General features: G+C 51.8%; 1 protein-coding gene across 1 annotated transcript in view; it reads right to left on the bottom strand.

The window, feature by feature from the left end:
* Nucleotides 1-21,719, bottom strand: part of PIGG (phosphatidylinositol glycan anchor biosynthesis class G (EMM blood group)) — a 1,567,692-nt gene that overhangs the window by 444,503 nt on the left and 1,101,470 nt on the right. Inside the window, exon 9 of the mRNA XM_069626359.1 lies at nt 8,520-8,974. Coding sequence (XP_069482460.1) covers nt 8,520-8,974 — 455 coding nt within the window. The remainder of the gene's footprint in view (nt 1-8,519; nt 8,975-21,719) is intronic.

The raw sequence follows: 21,719 nt of genomic DNA, 5'->3' as shown, positions 1-21,719 counted from the left end.
TGAGGGTGGGAGATATGCGGTAGGAATCCTAGTTAAGCTTTATCAGGCATAAATCCTACCAGTTATATTATTTGGGGCAGAGACCTGGGCCTTTGGGTACTTGCCCGAGATAACAAAATTGGAGTGTGTCGTTCTTAGCATACTGCTGAGACTACCTCCACATTGACATGCAGACATTTTTGTAGAATTTAATATGCAATTGACGATGGTGAAATTTAACCTGAGCTAATTAATTACCTTGGGAAGCTTGTCAACGCTCCAGAAGATACACTGAACAGGTTGCTGTTGGTTAAGGTATCGAGCAGGCCACGTCTTATGCCAACCAGCACCATTGTACAGATCAAGCACATGGCTGATAGGTGGCTTGCACTAGCGCCGGAGAATGCTCTCTCAATACCTTTACCACACTACAGGAAAATCATGAAGGCTCTTGTTTCCACTGGGTAAGGAGCAGCTGATTGGTAATTTAGCCACTAAAACTGAAGCTGATCTGTTCATTGAATACATCCAACATCAGGAAAGAACCCCCAAGTACAACTCAACTCGATAGTTTTGGACTACATAAAATTTAAATTCAACTTAGTGAGTTCTCTGGAAATTACTGGGGCATGGACAATCAGTACAAAGATTATAATTTACAGGAGCATGCCTAGTATTTAAAGAGATACACACTGATACTTATGATAGTAGGCATGGGCAAACGTTCCCAGGAATGAAAGACATTGCAGTTTCTGTGAGGAGGCACTACTGGAGTCCGTTAATCACATATTGACCGAGTGTACCTCCCTAATGAAGCTACAGACATCAGCCTTCAGATCAGCCAGTATGGAGGGCACCATTACGGCCGCCGCCCTTTGGATCTCCTTTATGAGTGGCAACCATGAAGCCTGCATCATCTACCTCACAAAACTCTGGAAAAAGATTGCCACTGTCATTGAAATCATTGAATGTTACTGTGATTGTCATGAAGGGTACAGCTACCCCATAGGTTGATATTGTTGAAAACAGTGTTTTATTTGTTTTAATTTAATTGTTTTTTTAAAAAAACATTTTTTAATTTTATTTTTAAAAACCAAACAAAACACCACACAATACAACTGTTTCCGCATATAGAAGCATCATTAAACCATCATATTACATAACATAATTCCCCAACTCCCCCCCTGCCCCCCCAAACTAGAGCCGGCTCGTCTGTCGTCTGCAGGAGCACTATCGGGTGGCGCAGTGCTTATGCGCTCATCGTCCGAGTCCTCCGATTCATTATGACCCTGGTGTGGGTTAGCCATAGAGGCCACCAATTGCCGCCAGGCCAGCAGGGGCCCTATTTCCTCCTCACCCCCTCTAGTGACCGCTTCAAACCAGACTACGGATTCCGCCTCCGCCCACCTCAAGAGGTCCGCCCACCATAGCTCCACCTTGGGCCTGTGGGCCGCCTTCCAGCCCATAGCAATCCTGCGCTTGGCCAGATCATAAGCCAAATCCTTCATCTTGCTTATGTGCCTTAAGTCCCGGGGTCAGGGAAAGATCCCAAGCATACATGACCAAGCTGATCCTACGTCCAACACCACTCCCCCACCAGCCAGTTTCATTTTAACCTCATCCCAAAATCTGCACACTTCCGGGCAGGCCCAAAACATGTGTAGTAGCCCCGCTTCCACCTCCCCACACCTGGGGCATTTCTGCGTGACCGAGCATCCAAACCTTGCAATCTTCTGGGGAGTCAGATAAGCCCTGTGAGTAACAAAGCTGGAGTTGTTGGAGTCTCGCGTTTCGGGACACCTTTTTATGGTACCTCTGGGCTCTCTCCCGCTACCCGTCCGTCATGGATCCACCCACCTCCTCCTCCCAATACTGTCTCAATTGGAGCAACTCCTTCCCAGCCTTCACTCTCAGGAGCTCATATATCCTCGATATTTCGTGCCCGTCCTCTGAAACATCATACATGGTTTCCAGGGAGGCATCAGGGTCACCAGCCAATGCCGTCTCCGGCCATCTCTCTCTAACCCATTTCACAAGCCTAGCGTGGGTTATATATTGGCCTCTGTGCACCCCTGTCTCATCTTGCAGCCTCTGGAAGTCCAATGCCTCTCCTTCTTCCCATATGTCCCCAAGGGTGGCCAGGCCCACCGATTCCCAATATCTACGGACTGACTCAAATAATTGAAAGTCGTTACCACACAACGCCACCAATGGGGCCTGCTGGGAGAGCGGCTCCAAATCCCCCATCATTTTCCATGTTCTGTGCCAGACCTCCTATCCCAGCCTCAATAGCCGCCCCCTTCCCATCAGTTTATCCTTTTGTAACCACACCACTTCCCTCAGGAAGTATGGGGCCGAGTCATCCTGCAAAAGCCTAGCTTCCGCCGAATCCTCATCCGACAGCCACCTGGCCACATCCAGCAGCTGCCCCGCCAGATAATAAAGTTCAAAGTTTGGCAAGCATATGCCCCCCGTATCGCACGGGTTCTGAAGTTTCCACAAAGCCACCCTGTTTCTGGAGTTACCCCACACGAAACCCCTGCACATGCTGTGGAGTCGCACAAATAGGCTCCTGGGAATCAAAAACGGGACATTCACAAAGAAATGCAAGAGTCTGGGCAGGACCACCATTTTAAGCAAGGCCGCCCTCCCCATCATGGACAGGGGCAATCTAGACCAAAATACCATGCTGTTCTTGACCCCTTCTACGGCTCTCTGTATTATGTTTGTGCTCCGCCTCAATCTTGTGGTAGATACTTACTCCCAAATACCTAAATGTCTCAGTCTGCCATGGTATTGGCAGGATGGGCAGCCTCTCTAATGGGACATTCTTATATCTGCCCAGGGGGAACAGACTAGACTTTCTAGGGTTCACTGATCTGCCTGAGAGAGTGGCGTAGCGGTCCAGCACCTCCAGTACATACTGCGGGTTCTCTTCCGGATAACGCAAATAAAGGAGCATATCATCTGCGTATAGTGATACCAGGTGCCTACCACTCACTGTGCTAATACCCACCTCCCCGTACTGTTGCCGCAGGCATATCGCCAACGGCTCTAGTGCAAGTATGTATAACATGGGTGACCAGGGGCAACCCTGCCTGGTCCCCCTGCTGAGTTGCCAGACATCTGAGACTATGGCTCCTGTTTCGACTCTCGCCATCGGGGTGCTATACAACAACTGGACCCACCTAATATACCCGGGTCCCATACTGTATCCCCTTAGGGCCGCTTTAAGCCAAGGTCATCGCACCGAATCAAAGGCTTTGACAGCGTCTAGCGACACGATAGCCAGCTCGCCCGTGTCTTCCTCAGTTTGATCAATAATGTGGTGTAGCCTCCTATGGTTATCCGTGATGTTTCTGCCTGGGACATAGCCCGTCTGATCTGGGTGTATCAGCTTACCGATCACCTTCTTCAGCATATTAGCCAGCACTGCCGTGAGTATTTTGCTGTCCTGGTTGAGCATGGACAAAGGTCTATAGGACCTGCACTCCGCGGCCAGTTTACCTGGTTTCAGTAATGGGATAATCACAGCCTCGCGAAGGGACAATGGAAGTTCTCCCTGCTCATAGGCCTCATTGAACATGGCAAGCAGTGGCTGAAGCAGCTCCTGCTTGTATGTCTTGTAAAACTCACTTGGCAGCCCATCCGACCCAGGCTCTTTACGCGTGGGGAGATTCCGAATCACCACCTCCAGCTCGTCCGAGGTGACAGGGGCGTCCAACTCCTCACGTTCTAGGTCATCCAGGGTGGGCAGCTCAATATCCTCTAATGTGTCCAGTATATCTTGGCACCTATCCTCCCTGGTGTCCTCATACAAGTGTTTATAAAACTTGAGGAACTCCTTGTTTACCCCTTCCTGGGTATTGCAGATGCGACCTCCCTCACCCCTAATCTCATCGATCACTGACTGGGGGGTCTCACTCTTGTACAGCCAGGCCAGCAATCTGCCTGGCTTGTCGCCCCCAGCGTGTAACCGCTCCGTATATTTCTTGTAGTTTAATCTACACAGTCGATCCCAGAGTGCACTGCAGGCTAACTGAAGGTCTCTTACCTTTGCTCTATTATCATGGGCGGCGTCCTCGTGTCGTGCGAGGCTCTCCAGCTCCCTTTCCGTGTCCTGAAGTTCCCTTTCGATACCCCCCCTGGAGCCCTTTAGATTTGGAAATGGCTACTCCTCGCACCACCACCTTAAAGGCCTCCCACAGCGTCCCCACAGAGCGTACGCTGCCCGTGTTTATCTCAAAATATTCCTCGATGGCATCCCTCAAATCCTCCCGGAACCCCTCATCCTGCAGTGCATCTGTCCTAAATCTCCATGTTGGGATCCGAGGCCTGGGGGGCTGGTGTCGCCATTCCACCACCAGAGGCGAATGGTCAGATAATACCCGGGCTTTGTATTCCGCTCCCACCATTTCTCCCGCTATCTCAGCTGCCACAAACACATAATCTAGCCTCGTGTACAAGTCATGTGGCGCTGCGTAGTGCGAGTACTGCTTATCCGTGGGGTGCAGTCTTCTCCACACATCCTCCAGGCCAAGGTCTCCCAACAATGTCCCAAGCGCTTTGGCCGCAGGTGACATTTTCCCGGTCCTATCAACGGACCTATCCATTCTGAAATTCAGGGTGCAGTTGAAGTCCCCACCCCACACCATCACACCCCCAGCCAGGGGGGCAAGTTTACCATAAAAGGACCTAAAATAAGCTGCAGTATCGTGGTTGGGGGCGTACAGATTTATGATGTGCACTTCCCTATTTTCCAGGAGCCCTGTTACTGTCACCATTCTGCCTTCCGGGTCTACCGTTGAGCTAAGCACCTGAAACGGCACATGCGGCGCCACCCAGGTGATAACCCCTCTAGCGTACGCTGAGTACGTAGCACCCACCACATTACCCCTCCATTTCTTCTTGACCACCTCCAACTTCTCCCTGGTGAGATGAGTCTCCTGCAGCAGGGCTATGTCAACACGCATCCTTTTTAAGTACAGCATTACTTTATTCCGTTTCAGATAACTATTGAGGCCCCGTACATTCCAGGTCACTATACGGAGATTACCCAATGCCATCTATTCGGTCTGTTCCCAACCCGCCTCTCGCTGTAATGCTCCCTTTAACGATCCTCTCACCGGCTCTACCCCTTCCCAACAATGCCCCCCCCCCTGTTTCTCAACTTCACACCACAGCAGACAACCCAACCCCTCCCCCCACCCTACCCTTCCCCAACAAATGCCCAGCTCCATCCCTGGATCTCAGGCCCACCCGCGTCTGGTCCTGTCTCGTATACGAGGACTAGGACCCCGCGGGGCGTCACCCATCTAACAGTGACCTAACTAAATATACAGCTATTGGGATCAGGGGGTGCCTCCCAGGAGCGCCCAAATATTTTCAGGGGAAGTGCATCTAACAGGTCCAGCCGGCTGACACCATGACTCACTTCCCAGAAGCATTATACAACTCTATATTCAAGTCCCAATGTCTTAGCTATGTCATCCCAGGTGCCGCAACAGCGTGCTACTTAGCTTCCGCAGCTTCCGTCTGGGCATCCGATTCCTGAGGTCAGCCCTGCATGTCCAGCCAATCCATCGCCTCGGACGGCGTCTCAAAGAAAAGGGATCTGTTCTTATAGAACACTTTCAGCTTGGCCGGATAGAGCAACATGTAACGATGGCCAGCTTCTTTCAGCCTTCTTTTCACCGAAGCAAAGTTCATCCTACTACGCTGTACAAGCAGCGTATAGTCTGGGTACGCCGTGATCCTTGCTGATCCTCTCTCAATTGTTCCTCCCTTGCGAAAAAATTCAAGGATCTTCTCCCGATCCCGGTAATTCAGGATCTTTGCGATCATCGGTCACGGGGGGGCTCCTGGGGCCGGTCTCCTTGTCAGGGCCCTGTGCGCCCTCTCCACCTCAAACCCCTGGGTCAACACCCCTCCTGTTATCTCCTGCAAAAGCAAGGTTTCCACGTATTCAGTGGGGTTTGGCCCTTCCATTCCTTCCGGTAGACCCACTATGCGGATGTTATTGCGCCTAGCGCGCCCCTCTGCTTGCTCAGCTCTGTCTTCCAGATTTCCCACACGTTGCACTAGGGCATGTAGCTCCTTTGCATGCGCGGCGCACGCCTCCGTAGTCGGGGCCATCTCCTTCTCCAGGGCCCCGGTGCGTTCCGCGATTGCCCGCACATCCTGCCGTAGCAGGTTCAATTCCTCTTGGACCGCTCCGATCTTGAGGTCCAAACCCTCCTGCAGTTCTTTCATGGCAAGGCCCAACTTCGTTTCCCAGACCACCTTTAAATCAGCAATCGCAGCCAGCACCTCCTGGATCGTGCCCGGTGTTTACACCGCCGCCGCGGGGGTCTCCTTACTTTTGCCCCCTTCCGCTCCTGGGGGCGACTTGGCATAGGCCTCCATCGTGGGCTGCTTGATCCTGGGTCTGACCACTTTGGAGGACATCCTACTGTGTCAACGGGGCGGAAGCCTTTCGTGCCTCTCACAACCCCAATGACCTCGTGGTCACAAGTCCAGCGATCCAGACATGCGCTTGTCACTCCGCTCGCACCCAGAGTAGGCTGTGTCCTCCCCCGTACACGTACACCCGTTTGAATTGGGTGCGTATGGAACCGGTGTGGGCCTTGGCACCTGTCAAGTGTCCCTGCTCCGGCACATCTCCCCTCCGATCTGGGTTTGGGCTTCCGGTTTTCTCGCCCTGATTGTGTCACCTCTCCAAGTTTCGGGACCAGGCAATCAGTCTAGTGCCCCCGGCGAGGGCACGGGAGGTCTTCTGGTTGCTGCCGGGTTCCAGAGTGTCCAGGGATTACTCTGGTTCCAGCCTCCTTCCTCAGCACCAGGGTCTCGGCCCAGCCAGCCCAGTTGTTCGCACTCACGGATCCCCTTCTGGTGCCGGCCCCAATCACTGGCGATTAGGGGTTTCCGTCGGCCAGCTCCCCCACCTTGGGCCCCAACTGTGCGGTGCCCTCGCCCCACCAACCTGCCCGAAATCCACTAAAAAGTTCTGGGTGCGCTGCGACCACTGTCCCGCCGTCTCAGCTTTAGTGGTGGCGGTGCCCCCGGGTGCACCTCATTCCTGGGACCTCCTGTTCAGGTCTCGTAGGGAGCGCCCTGTTCCGGGGACTCCCGCGCTCCAATCCAGCCCAGTCCGCTCAGGCGTTCACCAGGTCCCACACCTGTGGGCCCCCTCACGATCGTGCGGCATCTTCAGAGTTCGGCAGCCGTCCTCCAGCCCCTCTCCTGACTCCAGCACTGCGGGGCCTCCGCTCCGCTAAGTGGTCCAGGATACGGCTGGTAGGCCCAGGGTTTGCAGCACCCGCTGCCCCTCCGTAATGATTGCCGTGGCGGCAGCGCCGCCGGGGGCACTCCGCCTCGGCACCCCACAGTGGGGTGAGAGATGCAAGTGTGGTCTCTCACCCTGTGTCCTGGATGTCCCGGGTTTCCGTGCGTATCCCTCTGTCCTGCTCCAGTCGGGACCCAAATCCAGCTCACGGGCCGGGCTTCCTCAGATGTCCGAAGTCTGGGCGGACTCGTCTCCCCCCGCCCTCGCTTCTCTCGCGGCTGCGATACTTCTCCCAGGCCCCCTCCAGCTGGGTGCCTAGGGTCGCAGACCAGCCAGGTTGCTCCAGGGGTCCACCGTCGCCGCGGCTGCAGTCTCAGCTTCACCGGCTGGTGTGGCGGCGGCGACCTCGTGGCTAACTTATGGCCCTTTGTTCTGCGTCGGCCATCTTGCTGGTCTCCAGGTCTCGGGTTCCCTGCTCGTATTTCGGTCGCCGTAGCTTCCCCCGTCCCGCTGCGTTTCGTTCCTGTTTTGCGCTCGGTTTAAACACCATCCCTTCATGCATCCGCAGATGTGTTGCCGGCAAGCTTTATTTCCATAAAAGCATGCTTTTTTCCCAAGGATCGATGTCGGATCAGGGGAGCTCCTCCAGAGCACCTCCCTCTACGTGGCCATCAAGCCACACCCTCCGTTTTCATTTTATTGTTCTTAACATGGTGAAGTATTAAAAGTTAACAATGTTAACAATATAATACTATATATAAATACAATAAATAAGTATTACAACAGATTTCAAACCTACACAAATCTAAAAAATAACTTGGGAACACAACCTGGGTATGAAACACAACAAAATATGATTCACTGATAACTACTTTGCTAATGTTAGGTGGGGTATTATATGCTCTCTTCTCCTTCTCTAATATAAAATTGGTATTCTAAAAGTTGTGACTAATTTGAAGAAATTAAGATTGGAAAAGTTATAGTCTAATAAAGTTGAACATGTATGACCTCAGCAAAACCAAGACGTACTGGCAAAATACCCACTTTAAATTGCAGAACATGTTTTAACATCTAGAATTCAGAATTCCCTGGATAACAAACTTTAATCTATCATGTAAACACGCATATTTAATGTCTCATCAGCCTAAGCCTTTCTTTCTAGAGATCAATGTGTTAACAGAATGCACCTATTGTAGGGTTATGTAACATATGACAAAAGCAACAGATGATGCTAACAATTTTAAACATCACCTACCTTGTTAACCAATGTCCAAAGTCTGGTCGGTGAGCCCATTGAACTCCCGTTTGATTCAAAGAACGCAGCAGTCGACATCCTACAAGTATAGCCCAGGGACTTCCTATTGCAATCCATTTTTCATTGTCTTTTATAAATCCAGATGGGAATGTCAATTTTCCTAGTTTGGAATCACTTTCAAGCTTAAGATACATATCAGTATCCTTAGTGATTTCTCCATCAACCTGGTCACATTTCTTCTCAGAAGCCACAGAGGGAAGGTTGCTTTCTTTGACAAGAAAATATTTTCTACACATGTCCTGACACAATGCCAAACAGAGGGTGTTTATGAGAAAATACCAGGTCTGGTGCTCCTCTTCTATGAAACTACTTGCAGCCAAACTCATCACATGGCCAACTGTACCAACCAACAGAAGAACGTCCAACTCTGACCACCCCACATTGGCAGATTGACTCTGAAAATAGAAACATTAGAAAACACTTAACCAAGCTATCAGTATATTTAGAGACCAAGCTTGTTTAAAACATGACAAACTCATTATCATCCTTTTCCACAAATGCCCAGTTAGTATCGGATTAAATACTGAAGTGTAAGGCTTTTAGCGGACCAGTGCTAGACAGCTTTTTATTTCATATTTAAAACATTTATAACTGGTTTTACTTTTTCATTAATAAGTAATACATGTAAAAGAGTTCCATGTAATAATGTCCCCTCAAAAATATTGCCATGCAAAAAATAAAATCGCTGAAAAAAGGCAGTTTTTTGCGTGGACATTATTACATGGAACACACAGGGGACACCCCCGCAAACCTCAAAGCCTTTTTTTTCTCAAGGGGAGCAGGGGACACCCCTGAAACCCCCGCTTCCCGTGTCTATATATATGGTCACCTATATAATGTCGCCACAACCTTTTCCCGGCGACATTATATACGGCGACCATATGTATAGGGATATTATTTAAATTTGCATTACTTTAACAGGTATCAGGCAATAAGAAATTTTGCAAAATGGATACCAATAACTATAAAAAATTAGGACTCACAGGTAAAAGCTAAAATAAACCAAAATCTGAAAGGTTACGACAAGTATGCTGTAAAAACAATTTACTTTTGAATTTAGGCACATCCTTGCAAGAAAAAGGCATACATTCTCACAATTCTATGAAAAGAACAAATCGAGTTCTACCAGAGATTGTAGGAAAACATGCAAGCTGTTTTCCAGTAGGATGCAATTAGGTGAAAAGCAACCAAAATGAAAAAAAAAACAAATCAGGTTATTGGACGGTGGTCCTATATGGGTTCACGAGGACACCTTCCATCAAATTACCCAGTGTCAGATGTTCATGAAAGGAAATAAATATGTTGCATACAATCCCACATTTGTCCCCAAAATAAATAAGACATATTTACACTTGAATATGGAATGGGTAAAAACAGCCAGTGAGGATTGACAGGATTAGCATAGATTAGAAACACCAGATATGTTTGCCAATCTAGCTGGTGTTAAGTAAGCTCTCTGTAAAATAAAGTCGTGGGTCTACATAAGATTAGCATAAAATAAGATTAGTAGCAACTGCTAAGGCAAAGGACTGATTCAACATTTTAATCCATATGTCTGGCGAAGGTTGTAAATTCCAATCTTATTCCCATTGTTTGCACATTTTGGAGTTGAGATTATTATCTTTGATATGTTAATTGAAACCTGAATATGATTTAGATGCTTTGGTGGATGGATAATGAATTAATAGTTTTATGAATTTTCACGGCTCTTTTTGGTTATGAGGAAATCCTTTGAATGTCTGGTTTGCAGGCCCTCTATCCCTCCTGGCGTCACTCTCATTGTGGCGAATATCTACAGTCTGTCTGGCCAGGTTGCCCTCTTCCACTCTGAGTGGGCTGACCTCTCAACTTCTCCTCCTGGGAGAAACATAACCGGGATGCAACCAGCCCTTCTTCAGGACTCTTTTGCGACATCTGGGATTCATTCTTTCAACCCCCTCTCCCCCCTCTTTCCCTCTCCCCTCCTCTCCACCCCCCCCCTCTCCCTCCCTCTTCCTCCCTCTTCCTCCCTCCCTCCCTCCTTCCCTCTGGCCCGACTCACTCTGCAGGGCACCTCCTGAATGTTCTGATCTCCTCAGACCTCCCCTTATGCAGCCCTCTCACGGATAGATCACGTTCTTCTTTCTTCCCACCTCTCTCCCTCTTCCCCGCAGGTCAAACTGAATCCAGCACTGCCAGCTACCTTCATGGCCATCCGACCCATGAAACGAGTGTCAGTTGAGGCTTTCGCTGCTACTTTTTCTCATCCTCCTGCACCTTTGGCTGACTTATTCCCTGACACAGCCCTCTCGAACCTTCATCTCTCCATCGCCAACACACTGGATGTCCTTGCCCCTGTCATGAGGATCCACTTGAAGCCCAAATCCAAGTGCAACACTTGGTACGATTCCGATCTCTCCGCCCTTAAACGCAAGTGTAGGGCGGCGGAGAGGAAGTGGAGGGCATCGGGCACACCCCCTGACCAACTGGCCTGCCACCTGCTCCAAAGGCAGTACAGACGCTCTGTCCTCACTAAGTAGAGAGATTAAATCCTAGCCCTCATCTCTGTGGCATATGAAAACTCGGCCGAAATTTTCAAAATCTGCAAGGAGCTGGCCAATCCTGCTGCAGTATCTAGCACTCCTGTTCCCTCCCATGCCCTCTGCACAGCCTTGGCCTCTCATTTCACTACTAAAACTCAGGACATCCTGTCCACTCTTTTCCTCTACCTCCTCTTCCTTCTCCTCTACCACTACAGCCCTGTTTGAGGCCATCTCCTTCTCCTTTCTCCTCCTTTCCCCTGTTCACCCCTGACAATGTTTCTAGACATGTCCGATCTATGAAAGTCTCGTCAAAGCATGTTCGCCCTTGCTCATTCAGAACAATCAAGGACCACATTGACACCCATGCTCCAGCCTTGGCCGATTTCTGCAATCACTTTTGCCACTGGAACGTTCCCCTCGCCCCCCTTAACCACTCTCATGTGCACCCCCTTCTAAAGAAGTCCACCGGCCAATCCTTCCTCTTCGGCTAACAATTGCCCGATCTCCATCACTCCTTTCCTGGGCAAACTCTTGGGAAAACTGGCCATCTCGCAGCTTAATCTACATACCAAATCTGTTGGTTGCCTCCATGACCACCAGTCTGGCTTCAGAGCAGCCAGAAGAACAGAAACTGCTCTCCTGAACACCTGTGAAGACTTGCTCTCCAATCTTGACTCTAATCTCCCTTCTGTCCTCGGTCACCTCAATCAATCCTCTGCTTTTGGCACGGTCAACCATGCCATCCTGCTCAATCATATCCGTGACGATCTTGGTATTACTGATCAAGCCCTGGCCTGGGTTGACCTCCTTTCTCGCCGACCGACCCCATCAGGTCCAACTGGGGTCTTTCCTCTCTTCCATCTCTCCCTCTACTTGTGATGTTACCCGGTAGTCTACCCTCTCTCCCTGGCTCTTCAACCACTACCTGGCACCTCTTGCCCACTGCATCGCTACTTTCTGCTCCAATTTTCAATGTTATGCAGATGACACTCTGCTCTATTTCAGACTCCCCTCTGCCACCTCTGCTTCTTCTCTCATACCAGAATGTCTGGCCGCAAATTCAGGAATGGTGTGCCGCCAAGGATCTCTGACATGGTGGGCGTGACCAGCAGCGACATGGGAAAGACGTCAGGGGCGCCAGCTCCCGTGGCCGCAACACTCATCCTGCCTTAAATCCTGGTTTTCAGAAACCAAAACTGTCTAAGCCCTGACGGGTGTAGGACACCCTGGTACAGGAGAGGAGTGAGAAAATGGTGCAAAACGTGCCTTCCTGCCGACGCCTGAGGCACGGAGAAATCCACGCGCCTGACGAGCTGCCCGCTCCAAAGATGGCTGCTTCCGTGTGACAGAACACACGCCCGGAGGCCGCCGTGAAAGTGCGGGACGCAGCAGCATCCATCCTGACATCCATCTGGCAAGCAACAGCGGTGTGAGGGTGCTGCCCTTGGAGGGCTCCAGCGGCTCCTGGAGCCGTGTGGGAACTTGGGCAGAGCAGCGGCGTTGCGAGGAAGAACAGGGCTCCGACAGTGTGCGCCGCTGTAGCCCGAGCGTGAGGCTGCTGGAGACCGCCTGGAGGGAGGACAACGCGCGACACCCACACAGAGCCACAGAGACAGTGGTCGGAGGACACGTCTGGTAGAGGACGACGGTCCGCGCGAGCGAACGACTCGGAAGGAGCAGATCGGCATAATAGTGATCCGAGAGCTGTGGAGTGGTGCTGCGTGCTACATGTGGGATTGCCAGCGAGCCGCCACTGAGGGGGTGCTGGAGGTCTCGCTTACCCATGGCGCAGATGTCTTGATGTGGGCCCGGACCACGCGGCACCAGCTCTGCTGAGAGAGGACCGGCGGAGGCGCTGGGCCCACGCACACGGAGGCCAAGCCACTGGAGGAGGGGGTCCGGAGCCCCAAGGCGCCCTGGGCCAGCATAACCCTGAGCCCTTGCCAGCAGTGGATGAGTCGATTGAGCAGGGCACATATGTAACTGTGTGGTGGACCGGTGCCCCTTGGGCAATAAAAGCAGGCAAACTGTGGGCACAATCAACACAAACTACACTGCATACTGGGCTGAACACGAGCGGTGACCAGCAACAGCCCACGGTGAGAGCACCCTGTGAGGCGGCCGAGACACCCCGGGAGGTACGGGTGCAAATCGGATCGCAGGAGGAAAAATAACCTGAATTCTGGCAGAGCAGTGAAACAGAGCCAAGGTGCGAGTGTGTTGCCAAGGCACACACTACTGAACTGACACGGAGTGATCATTGAGTGGTAACAGTGACTTCAAGACACAATGGGGAAAAGGGGGAAAGACAAGACCAAGAGGCTCCCCACACAGAGCAGAATGAACCAATATACCATTCCTTCAGCGCAGGCTCCCGACCTCCACTTGGCTACCGTGGAGGAAGAGCAGCCCAACCACGCAATCTCCTTGAGGGACATCATGGCCGCCATAGCCGACCCCCGCACGTCAATGGAGCAAAAAATGGATGGGATAAGTCTGGATGTCTCCCTCCTCAGACATGACCTCCAAAAACTAACGGCACGCACAGGTGAAGTCGAACAGCGTATTCCGAACACAGAGGACGGAGTACGGGACATGCAACACCAACTGAGAAGCGTCACATCGAAACTTAAAGTGCTGGAAAACAGAATTGAAGATGGGGAAGGACGCTCGAGGCGTAATAATGTACGCATACTTGGCATACCTGAGAACTCCGAAGGTGCCTGTATGGAGCTCTTCCTTGAACAGTGGCTAATAGACTCATTTGATCTGAGCTCTTTCTCCAAGTTTTTTTCTATAGAGCGTGCACACAGAATGCCCACAGGTAGACCGGCACCGGGGGCACCGCCATGCACAGCGATTGCAAAATTCCTAAATTACAGGGACCGAGATGCTCTATTACAACACGCACGGACCAACGGCCTGATCACCTTTAATGGCTCAAAAATTGCTTTCTTCCCTGATTACACGAGAGAGGTGCAGAAAGCGAGGCAGTCCTTCCACCAACTCAAAAAACACCTGCAATCACTGGGGGTCAAATATGGACGGCTTTTCCCGGCACAATTTAAGATATACCATAAGGTACAAAAGTCCATTTTAATGATCCTAAAGAAGCATGGTGCTGGGCAGAACAGCACATAGAGAGAGACTGGACAACTGCTCATGACAACAGGGACAGAAACAACAGACCACCTCCCGACCAACAACGTGCACCCTGACAGCCACCGGAATAAGGCCTACCAGAAGACAGTGACGGATGACCCTTGCAACCATTTCTGGTAACGCCTCCTAACACACCAGTACATACTGAATTGCCCAACCATATGCCACACACCATAACACCTAACTCAAGGTAACACCTTTCCAAGTTGCGGTCGCGGGGAAGACCCGCAACCTCATGTCAAAGCACCCCCCTGCCCCAAGAAACACCACACAACAATACTAGTAGTGCCAAAACCGGTTTGCGTAACGTTAGGGGATACCACCTGTACCTCAATTAAGTTCAATTAAGTTCACTGCATGTAATGTGTCCAGTTGACACCTTGGGCTCTCATATTCGGGCGACCGATGCTTCTAGTTGGGAGGAGTATGGGGTGGGGGGTTGAGGGTTTGTTAAGTTTAGTTACAGATGGGATCAGTCAAGCACATAGCACACCATGGCCAGGTAAGATGGATATAACTCATGGGCATAAGCTCGGCCGACGCATAATGCCGTCAACAGCAGCACACGCCTCTACCACCACAGGCAAACATGGCATCACATAGCACTACCACTAACGCTCTCAGAACACTTAGGCTCATGACATGGAATGTCATCGGCCTGGGCAACGCAGTCAATCGCTGATTGGTACAGCAATTTCGAAACAGACAGGGATCAGATATAGTGTTTCTGTCTGAGACCCATCTTGCGGGCACAGAATGTACCCTATGCAAACGTACAAACTACAAGCTGGTACTCCACTCAGGCTTCACGATGGGCTCAAGGGGCGTCATGATCCTGGTACACAAAAACCTTCCCTTCCACCTCAACACAGTGACCCACGACACCGGCAGCAGGTATGTATATGTGACAGGCACGTTATGGGATCACTCTATTGCATTATTAGCCACTTATTCAACGCCAACCCTATTAGAGCCACTACTCACAGATATTGCCCCGCTGATCACAAACGACACTTCTAACCTCATGGTACTGGGAGGAGACTTCAATGAAGTCATGAACGCAACCCTGGACAGATCATATTTACATAATAGAAACCCCAACGTACCTACTAGGCTTGCTACATTCACCAACGCACTTGGCCTATGCGATGTATGGAGAGAACTCCACCCGGACCCTAGATAATCCTCTTTCCACTCGGAGGCACATGCCTCGCTCTCCAGGCTAGACTATTTCTTTACCCCAGCAACTGATCTGCACAGGGCACAAGAAATAAACATGCTCCCCAGGGGTATTTCTGACCACTCCGCGCTAGAGCTAAAATTCACAACATCCAGGCCTCTTCCACCACCGAGCTGGCGTCTGAATAATTACTACCTGGGCGACCCCGAGCTAGTGGATAGACTCCAAAAGGCCACCAACACATATTTCGAGCTAAATACGCAGACTGCATCGAACCCCGAGACACTGTGAGAGGCCTAGAAGACAGAACTAAGTGGTGAACTAATATCTTGGATAACTGCAAAAAAAGAAAAAGCACCTGAGTAAGACACTTGAAGCGAACAACAAGTGAAGCAGGCAGAGGAAAGGCATATAAGCAAGGATACGCCAGACACAAATCGTATATTGTTGCTTCTAGCACAGAAGAGGCTTCAAAATATAGCAATGGACAATGCAAGACAAGCACATACCGCGATGCGAGCAAGAATCTATGAAACAGGTGATATACCTGGCAAGATGCTGGCATGGCTGGAACGGAAGGAGCAGGGACGCAGCTATGTCCGGCGGCTAGAAACAGAAGGGCCAAATACACGAGTGACAGACCAGGACATAACCCAAGGCTTTGCGGAATACTATGCTGAGCTCTATAGGGAACCCATGACTCAGATGGACATCACGATTATGGAGGAAATCAACATCCCCACCTTAAATGAGGCGCAACAGGAGCTACTGGACAGGGATATCACGGAGGATGAGGTCCTAAGTGCCATATCCGGCCTCCAAACCGGCAAGTCCCCAGGGCCCAATGGCTTCCCGGTTGAGCTATGGCGGAAGGTAGGAACCAATGTGATTGTGCGCCCCCCCCACCCCCATCTACTGCGGATGTACCAACATGCGTGAGAAGTAAAAGTTACTTTCTTACCTGGTAACGTTCTTTCGATGGGATGGTCCGACGACGTATTCCATATCTATGACAGGTAATGTCCACAGCTGTGCTGCTTTGGAAAATCTTCAGCGTCTGCGTCCTGCGTCGATGACGTCGATGCGCCGTCCCCGAGGACCTCCTTCGACGGCCGATGTCACCCGATGTGATAAGTAGGACGCACAACCCCCATAGCCTCAGCTGTAGTTTTTTCCCCAGAAAGTGTGCCACCAGTTTTCTGCCAGTCAGACACACAAGGATTTGCGGAACGCAATCTGCTATTGCAGAAGAAATTCTGCATCGGGGAAGGTAGGGAGGGAGCGATATGGAATACGTCGTCGGACCATCCCATCGAAAGAAGGTTACCAGGTAAGAAAGTAACTTGTTCTTCGAGGGGATTGGGTCCTCCCGACGTATTCCATATCTATGACAGACTCCCAAAGCAGTACCAAGCAAGGAGGTGGGAAAATAATTTAGAACACAAATTTAGCATGCCCAATCAAATTGCGGAATAAAGGACTGCCTTGCCAAAGGCCAGATCCTGCCCTCGGATGGAATCGAGGGAGTAGTGACGTACAAAAGTATGTACAGAAGCCCAGGTGGCTGCATCACAGATGTGACGAATAGGAACACCCCTCTGCAGGGCAGTAGATGCAGCCACTCCCCTGGTAGAATGGGCCCGCAAGCCAGCCGGAGGGTCCTTACCCGCCAAGCGGTAACACTCGGAGATAGCTAAAATAATCCAACGAGACAGTGTGTTTCGTCACAGCTTGTCCCAAACGCTTTCCAGCGTAACCAATGAAAAGTTGATCGACCTGGGACATGCGTGAAATATAAAAGCTCAACGCACTCCTAGGATCAAGCCTATGGAGCCTCTCCTCTTCCTTACCAGGGTGTGGAGGAGGATAGAACACCGGAAGAACAACCTTCTGACTCAAATGAAATTCCGAAACCACCTTCGGAAGAAAGGAAGGACGAACTCTGAGGACAACCCTGACCTTATGAAACACAGTGAAGGGTGGCTTAACTGAAAGTGCCTGTAACTCACTCTGCGAGCGGAAGTAACCGCAACCAAAAACACAGTTTTCAGAGTTAACAGTCTCAAAGGGCAAGAATGCAAAGGCTCAAACGGAGCCCCCATAAGAAACTCAAGAACAAGATTCAAATCCCAACCGGGCACCAGAAAAGGTGACGGAGGAAACATTAGTGAGCCATTTCAAAAACGGAGAAATTAAAGGAATCTTAAAATAGGAACATTCTTCAGACGAGCGCTTAAATATGGACAGCGCCGCCAGGTAACCTTTAATGGTCCCCACTTGCAAGCCCCTATGGACCAAAGAAAGCAAAAAAGACAGAACCATGGGAATGTCACACTCAAAAGGATCCACAGTCTTAACTCTGCACCAGTTGCAGAACTTTCTCCAACGGCAATGGTGAAGAGACTTTGTTGTTGGCCGCCTGGCCGAAAGCAACACCTCCATCACGTCTTCAGGAAGGTCCCAATCCTTATACCTCAACCTTTCAGAAGTCAAACGTGAAGGTTGAGGGATCTGACCTCTGGATGGAGAACCTGACCCCCCTCCCGTGAGAGCAGATCGTCTCGGTAGGGAAGACGACGTGGAGGGCAGATTGACAAGTCGAGAAGGTCCGGGTACCACGTCCTCCGGGCCCACGCCGTAAAAATGAGGATCAGCCTGGAAACCAAACCTCCGTAACCTCCGCAGTACTTGCAGGATGACGGGGACTGGAGGAAACGCGTACAGCAGTGGGAATGACCACTCCACCACAAACGCATCTCCTAAGGCTCCTTTTGGAGGAAATTCCCGTGAGCAGAACCTCTCGCACCTCCGGTTGACACTGGAGGCAAAGAGATCCACTTGAGGGATTCCCCCAAAGGGCGAAGATCTCCAGGAGAATCTCCTGAGCCAGCTCCCACTCGTGAGAGACCGTGCTCTGCCTGCTCAGAGCGTCCACCGTCTCGTTGTCGTCTCCGACCAGATGAACAGCCAAAATCGAAACTTCCTGCTGGATGGCCCAGAACTCGAGCTGCATCGCCTCCCTGCACAGAGGAAGTGACCCTGCCCCCCCCCCTTTTGTTGAGGTAGTGCATGGCCACCGTGTTGTCCGTTAGAATCAGGACACTCTTTCCTCGCACAGTCGGCAGAAAAGCCTTCAGGGCAAGCCTGACGGCCCTCAGCTCCAACAGATTGATATGGAGTCTGGACTCTGACGGAGACCAATGACCGCTGACTGTCAACTCGTTGGCATGAGCTCCCCATCCCGTGAGGGATGCGTCCGTCACAATCGTCACCTCCGGCCAGGGCAGCCAAAATGGAGCCCCCTTCATCAGATTGCCTTTGACGGCCCACCACAGAAGGTCGAGGGCGGCACCTGAACAGGGACCGACAGCCTGCCTGAGGACTGAGACCACTGGAGCTTGAGTGAAAGTGCGAGTCACCAACCGCAAACCTCAGATCCTTCTTGTGCTTGGGATGGATCGGCACATGGAAGTAAGCGTCCTTGAGGTCGAGAGAGACCAACCAGTCCTGAAGTTGAAGGGCCTGGAGGACTTGAGAGAGAGTAACCATCTTGAACTTGTCCTTCCTGAGGAGTTTGTTCAAACCGCACAAGCCATTGATGGGTCTGAATCCCCCGTCTTTCTTCGAAATCAAAAAATAAGGGGAATACCATCCCTTGTTCCTCTCCGCCACAGGCACCAGTTCTATGGCGCCTTTCTCCAGCAGGGCTTGAATTTCCTGCGCAAGGAGCGGATCCGGACTCTTCAAAGAGAGGTTCCCAGGTGGATTGTCGTGAGGCCTCTGCCGAAAAGGAAGACAGTAGCCGTGGGTTAGGATCTCCAGAACCCACACATCCGAAGTAATGGCTTGCCACTCTACAAGATGCTGCGACAGCCTTCCCCCAACCTGCGAACCATGGGACCTGGCCTCATGACTGAGTGGTAGCGGCTGTGGCGATGCCTGAGGGCAAAGAGGCAACTGCCCGAGCGGCCTTGGCACCTCAAGTACCCTTGTTTCCACCTCTGGCACTCTTACGGTGGCCTCTTTGACTGCTAGCTCCTCTCGCTTTACTGAAGGACGAGTAATAGTGAAAGGAACCTCCCCTCCATTGCTGTCCCCTAGGACGAAAAGGCGGAGGTTGTCGAACGGCAGCGCCCAACGACTTTGCTGTAGCTTTGGAGGTCTGCAACCTCTCAAGGCTCTCGTCAGCCTTGCTGCCAAAAAGATGTTCACCGTCAAAGGGCATGTTGAGGAGCCGGGAATGCACATCAGGACCGAACCCAGACTTCCGCAACCACGCAAACCTGCGTATTACGGTGCTTGCCGCCATGGACCGGCTGACACAATCTGCCATGTCCAAACCCGACTGAACGGCCTCACACATGGCATTCTTGGCATCCTGAAGCATAGCAAGGAAACCATCCCGTTCGTCCCCTTCGGGAATACGTTCAGCCGCTAATGCAACACAGTTCCACAGAGTGTGTGTGAAACGCGACAAGGCACATATGGAGTTGGCCGCCTGAAGCGCCATACCCCCTGAAGAAAACACTTTCTTCGCCCAGCCGTCAAAACGTTTGTCATCCCTGTCCGGAGGGATGGTAGGATACGACGCCTGCTTTGCCGGCGCCGTAGCCGCCTGCACCACCAAACTCTCCGGAGTGGGGTGCCTGGACAAGTAGCAAGGGTTGCTACTGGCTGGACGGTATTTTCGCGACAAAGACTTGCCCACTGGCGGGAGACACTCCGGAGCAGTCCAAGCCACCGCCACCCTTATCTGCAGAGCCATATGAAACGGCAGTACCGGGTCAGTGGGGGGACCAAGATCAAAGATGTCCGTGAGATCATCCTGAACGAACTCCCCTGGGGGAGCAGACCAACCCAAGTACTCGGTGACCTGAGACATAAGGCGCCGACATGAAGAATCGGCATGCGTGCCAGGCTCCGGCCTACAAAACTCCACCTCCGGAGAGGTGTCCAGTCCACTGGCATCATGCAGTGACTGCCTCAGGTCATCAAACTGGCTATAGCCGAGATGAGCTCATCTGGTACCGTATCCGGAACCAAGCCTTCATCAGAGCCTTCATCACCCTCTGAAATGTACTCCAGGCGGTGAGAGGAAGAGATCTGGGGACCAAAGCTGTGCTTGACCTTAGCCACAGCCTTTCTAGGGGCGAACCCCGTGCCACGGGGCCCCTCCGACACCACCGCCTCGAAAGGCATCGAAGGCGCAGAACGAATCGGCGCCGGTGTCGACAGAAACGGCATCGAGTGAATCGGTGTCGACGTCAGCTGCAGCGCCGCCAGCATTGACGGCGTCGACACAGGCCTCGAAGCCGGAGCTCCGAGCGTGTCTCTCGATGACCTAGGCACCGACAGCGTTGACGACCCCCTCGGAGGCAAAGCCTCAAGTGAAATCGTCGACGACCTCGGCGCCACAGGCATCAACGTCTTCTTCGAAGACGGCACAGGATAACGCTGTCTCGAGCACGTTGAGGACCGGGACCTGGAACGGGCATGGGGAGAATGGTTACGCTTGTCCGAGCGGGACCTCTCTTGCGAGCCGTGCCGACCACCCGAGCTCGAAGGCATACGAGCGGGACCTCTCGACCGGTGCCGACCGACCCCACTCAGAGGCGCGGACGGACCAGTGCCCTGCGATTCAATGATCGCTAGCATCTGCTTCCCGAAGGAAGCCCATTCCTCCGGTGTCGCTTGCATGGAGGGATAAGCGACCCGCCGACGGGCAGAGTCCTCGGAAGAGGACGGGGAAGGCGACCGATGCCGGCACTTCCAGGAATGCCTCGAAGAGGCGGAGGAGTGGCCAGACCGACTCCTGGAAGGAGACCCATTGGACTTACACCCAACCTACCGACAGCTTCTTCTTGCGTTCCCGCAAGGCCTTTGCCGTGAGCGATTGGCAGTCGACAGAGTCGTCCGTATCATGGGCCTCCCCAAGGCACCAGAGGCAGGCGTCGTGAGAGTCCGTGACCGACATCTTGGACCCACAGTCCCCGCATTTCTTGAAGCCCGGACGCGGGGTTGAAGACGAAGTAGACATCGCCACAAACAGGTCTTCACAAAAAACCGAACAGGTTCAACGAACCGAGAAGAAAACAGCAAGCTCCAAAGAGTCGAGGCGTACCGAGATTTATGAAGCAAACACGTTTGCGGAAAAAACGGAACTGAGGCTATGGGCGTCGTGCGTCCTACTTATCACATCGGGTGACGTCGGCCGTCGGAGGAGGTCCTCGGGGACGGCACATCGACACAGACGCCGAAGATTTTCCGAAGAAGCAC

This window comes from Ambystoma mexicanum, chromosome 6p (assembly GCF_040938575.1).
Source record: "Ambystoma mexicanum isolate Mex_15411 chromosome 6p, UKY_AmexF1_1, whole genome shotgun sequence".
NCBI lineage: Eukaryota > Metazoa > Chordata > Amphibia > Caudata > Ambystomatidae > Ambystoma > Ambystoma mexicanum.
Note: the sequence above shows the minus strand (reverse complement) of the source record. Positions and strands in the feature narration are given on the sequence as shown.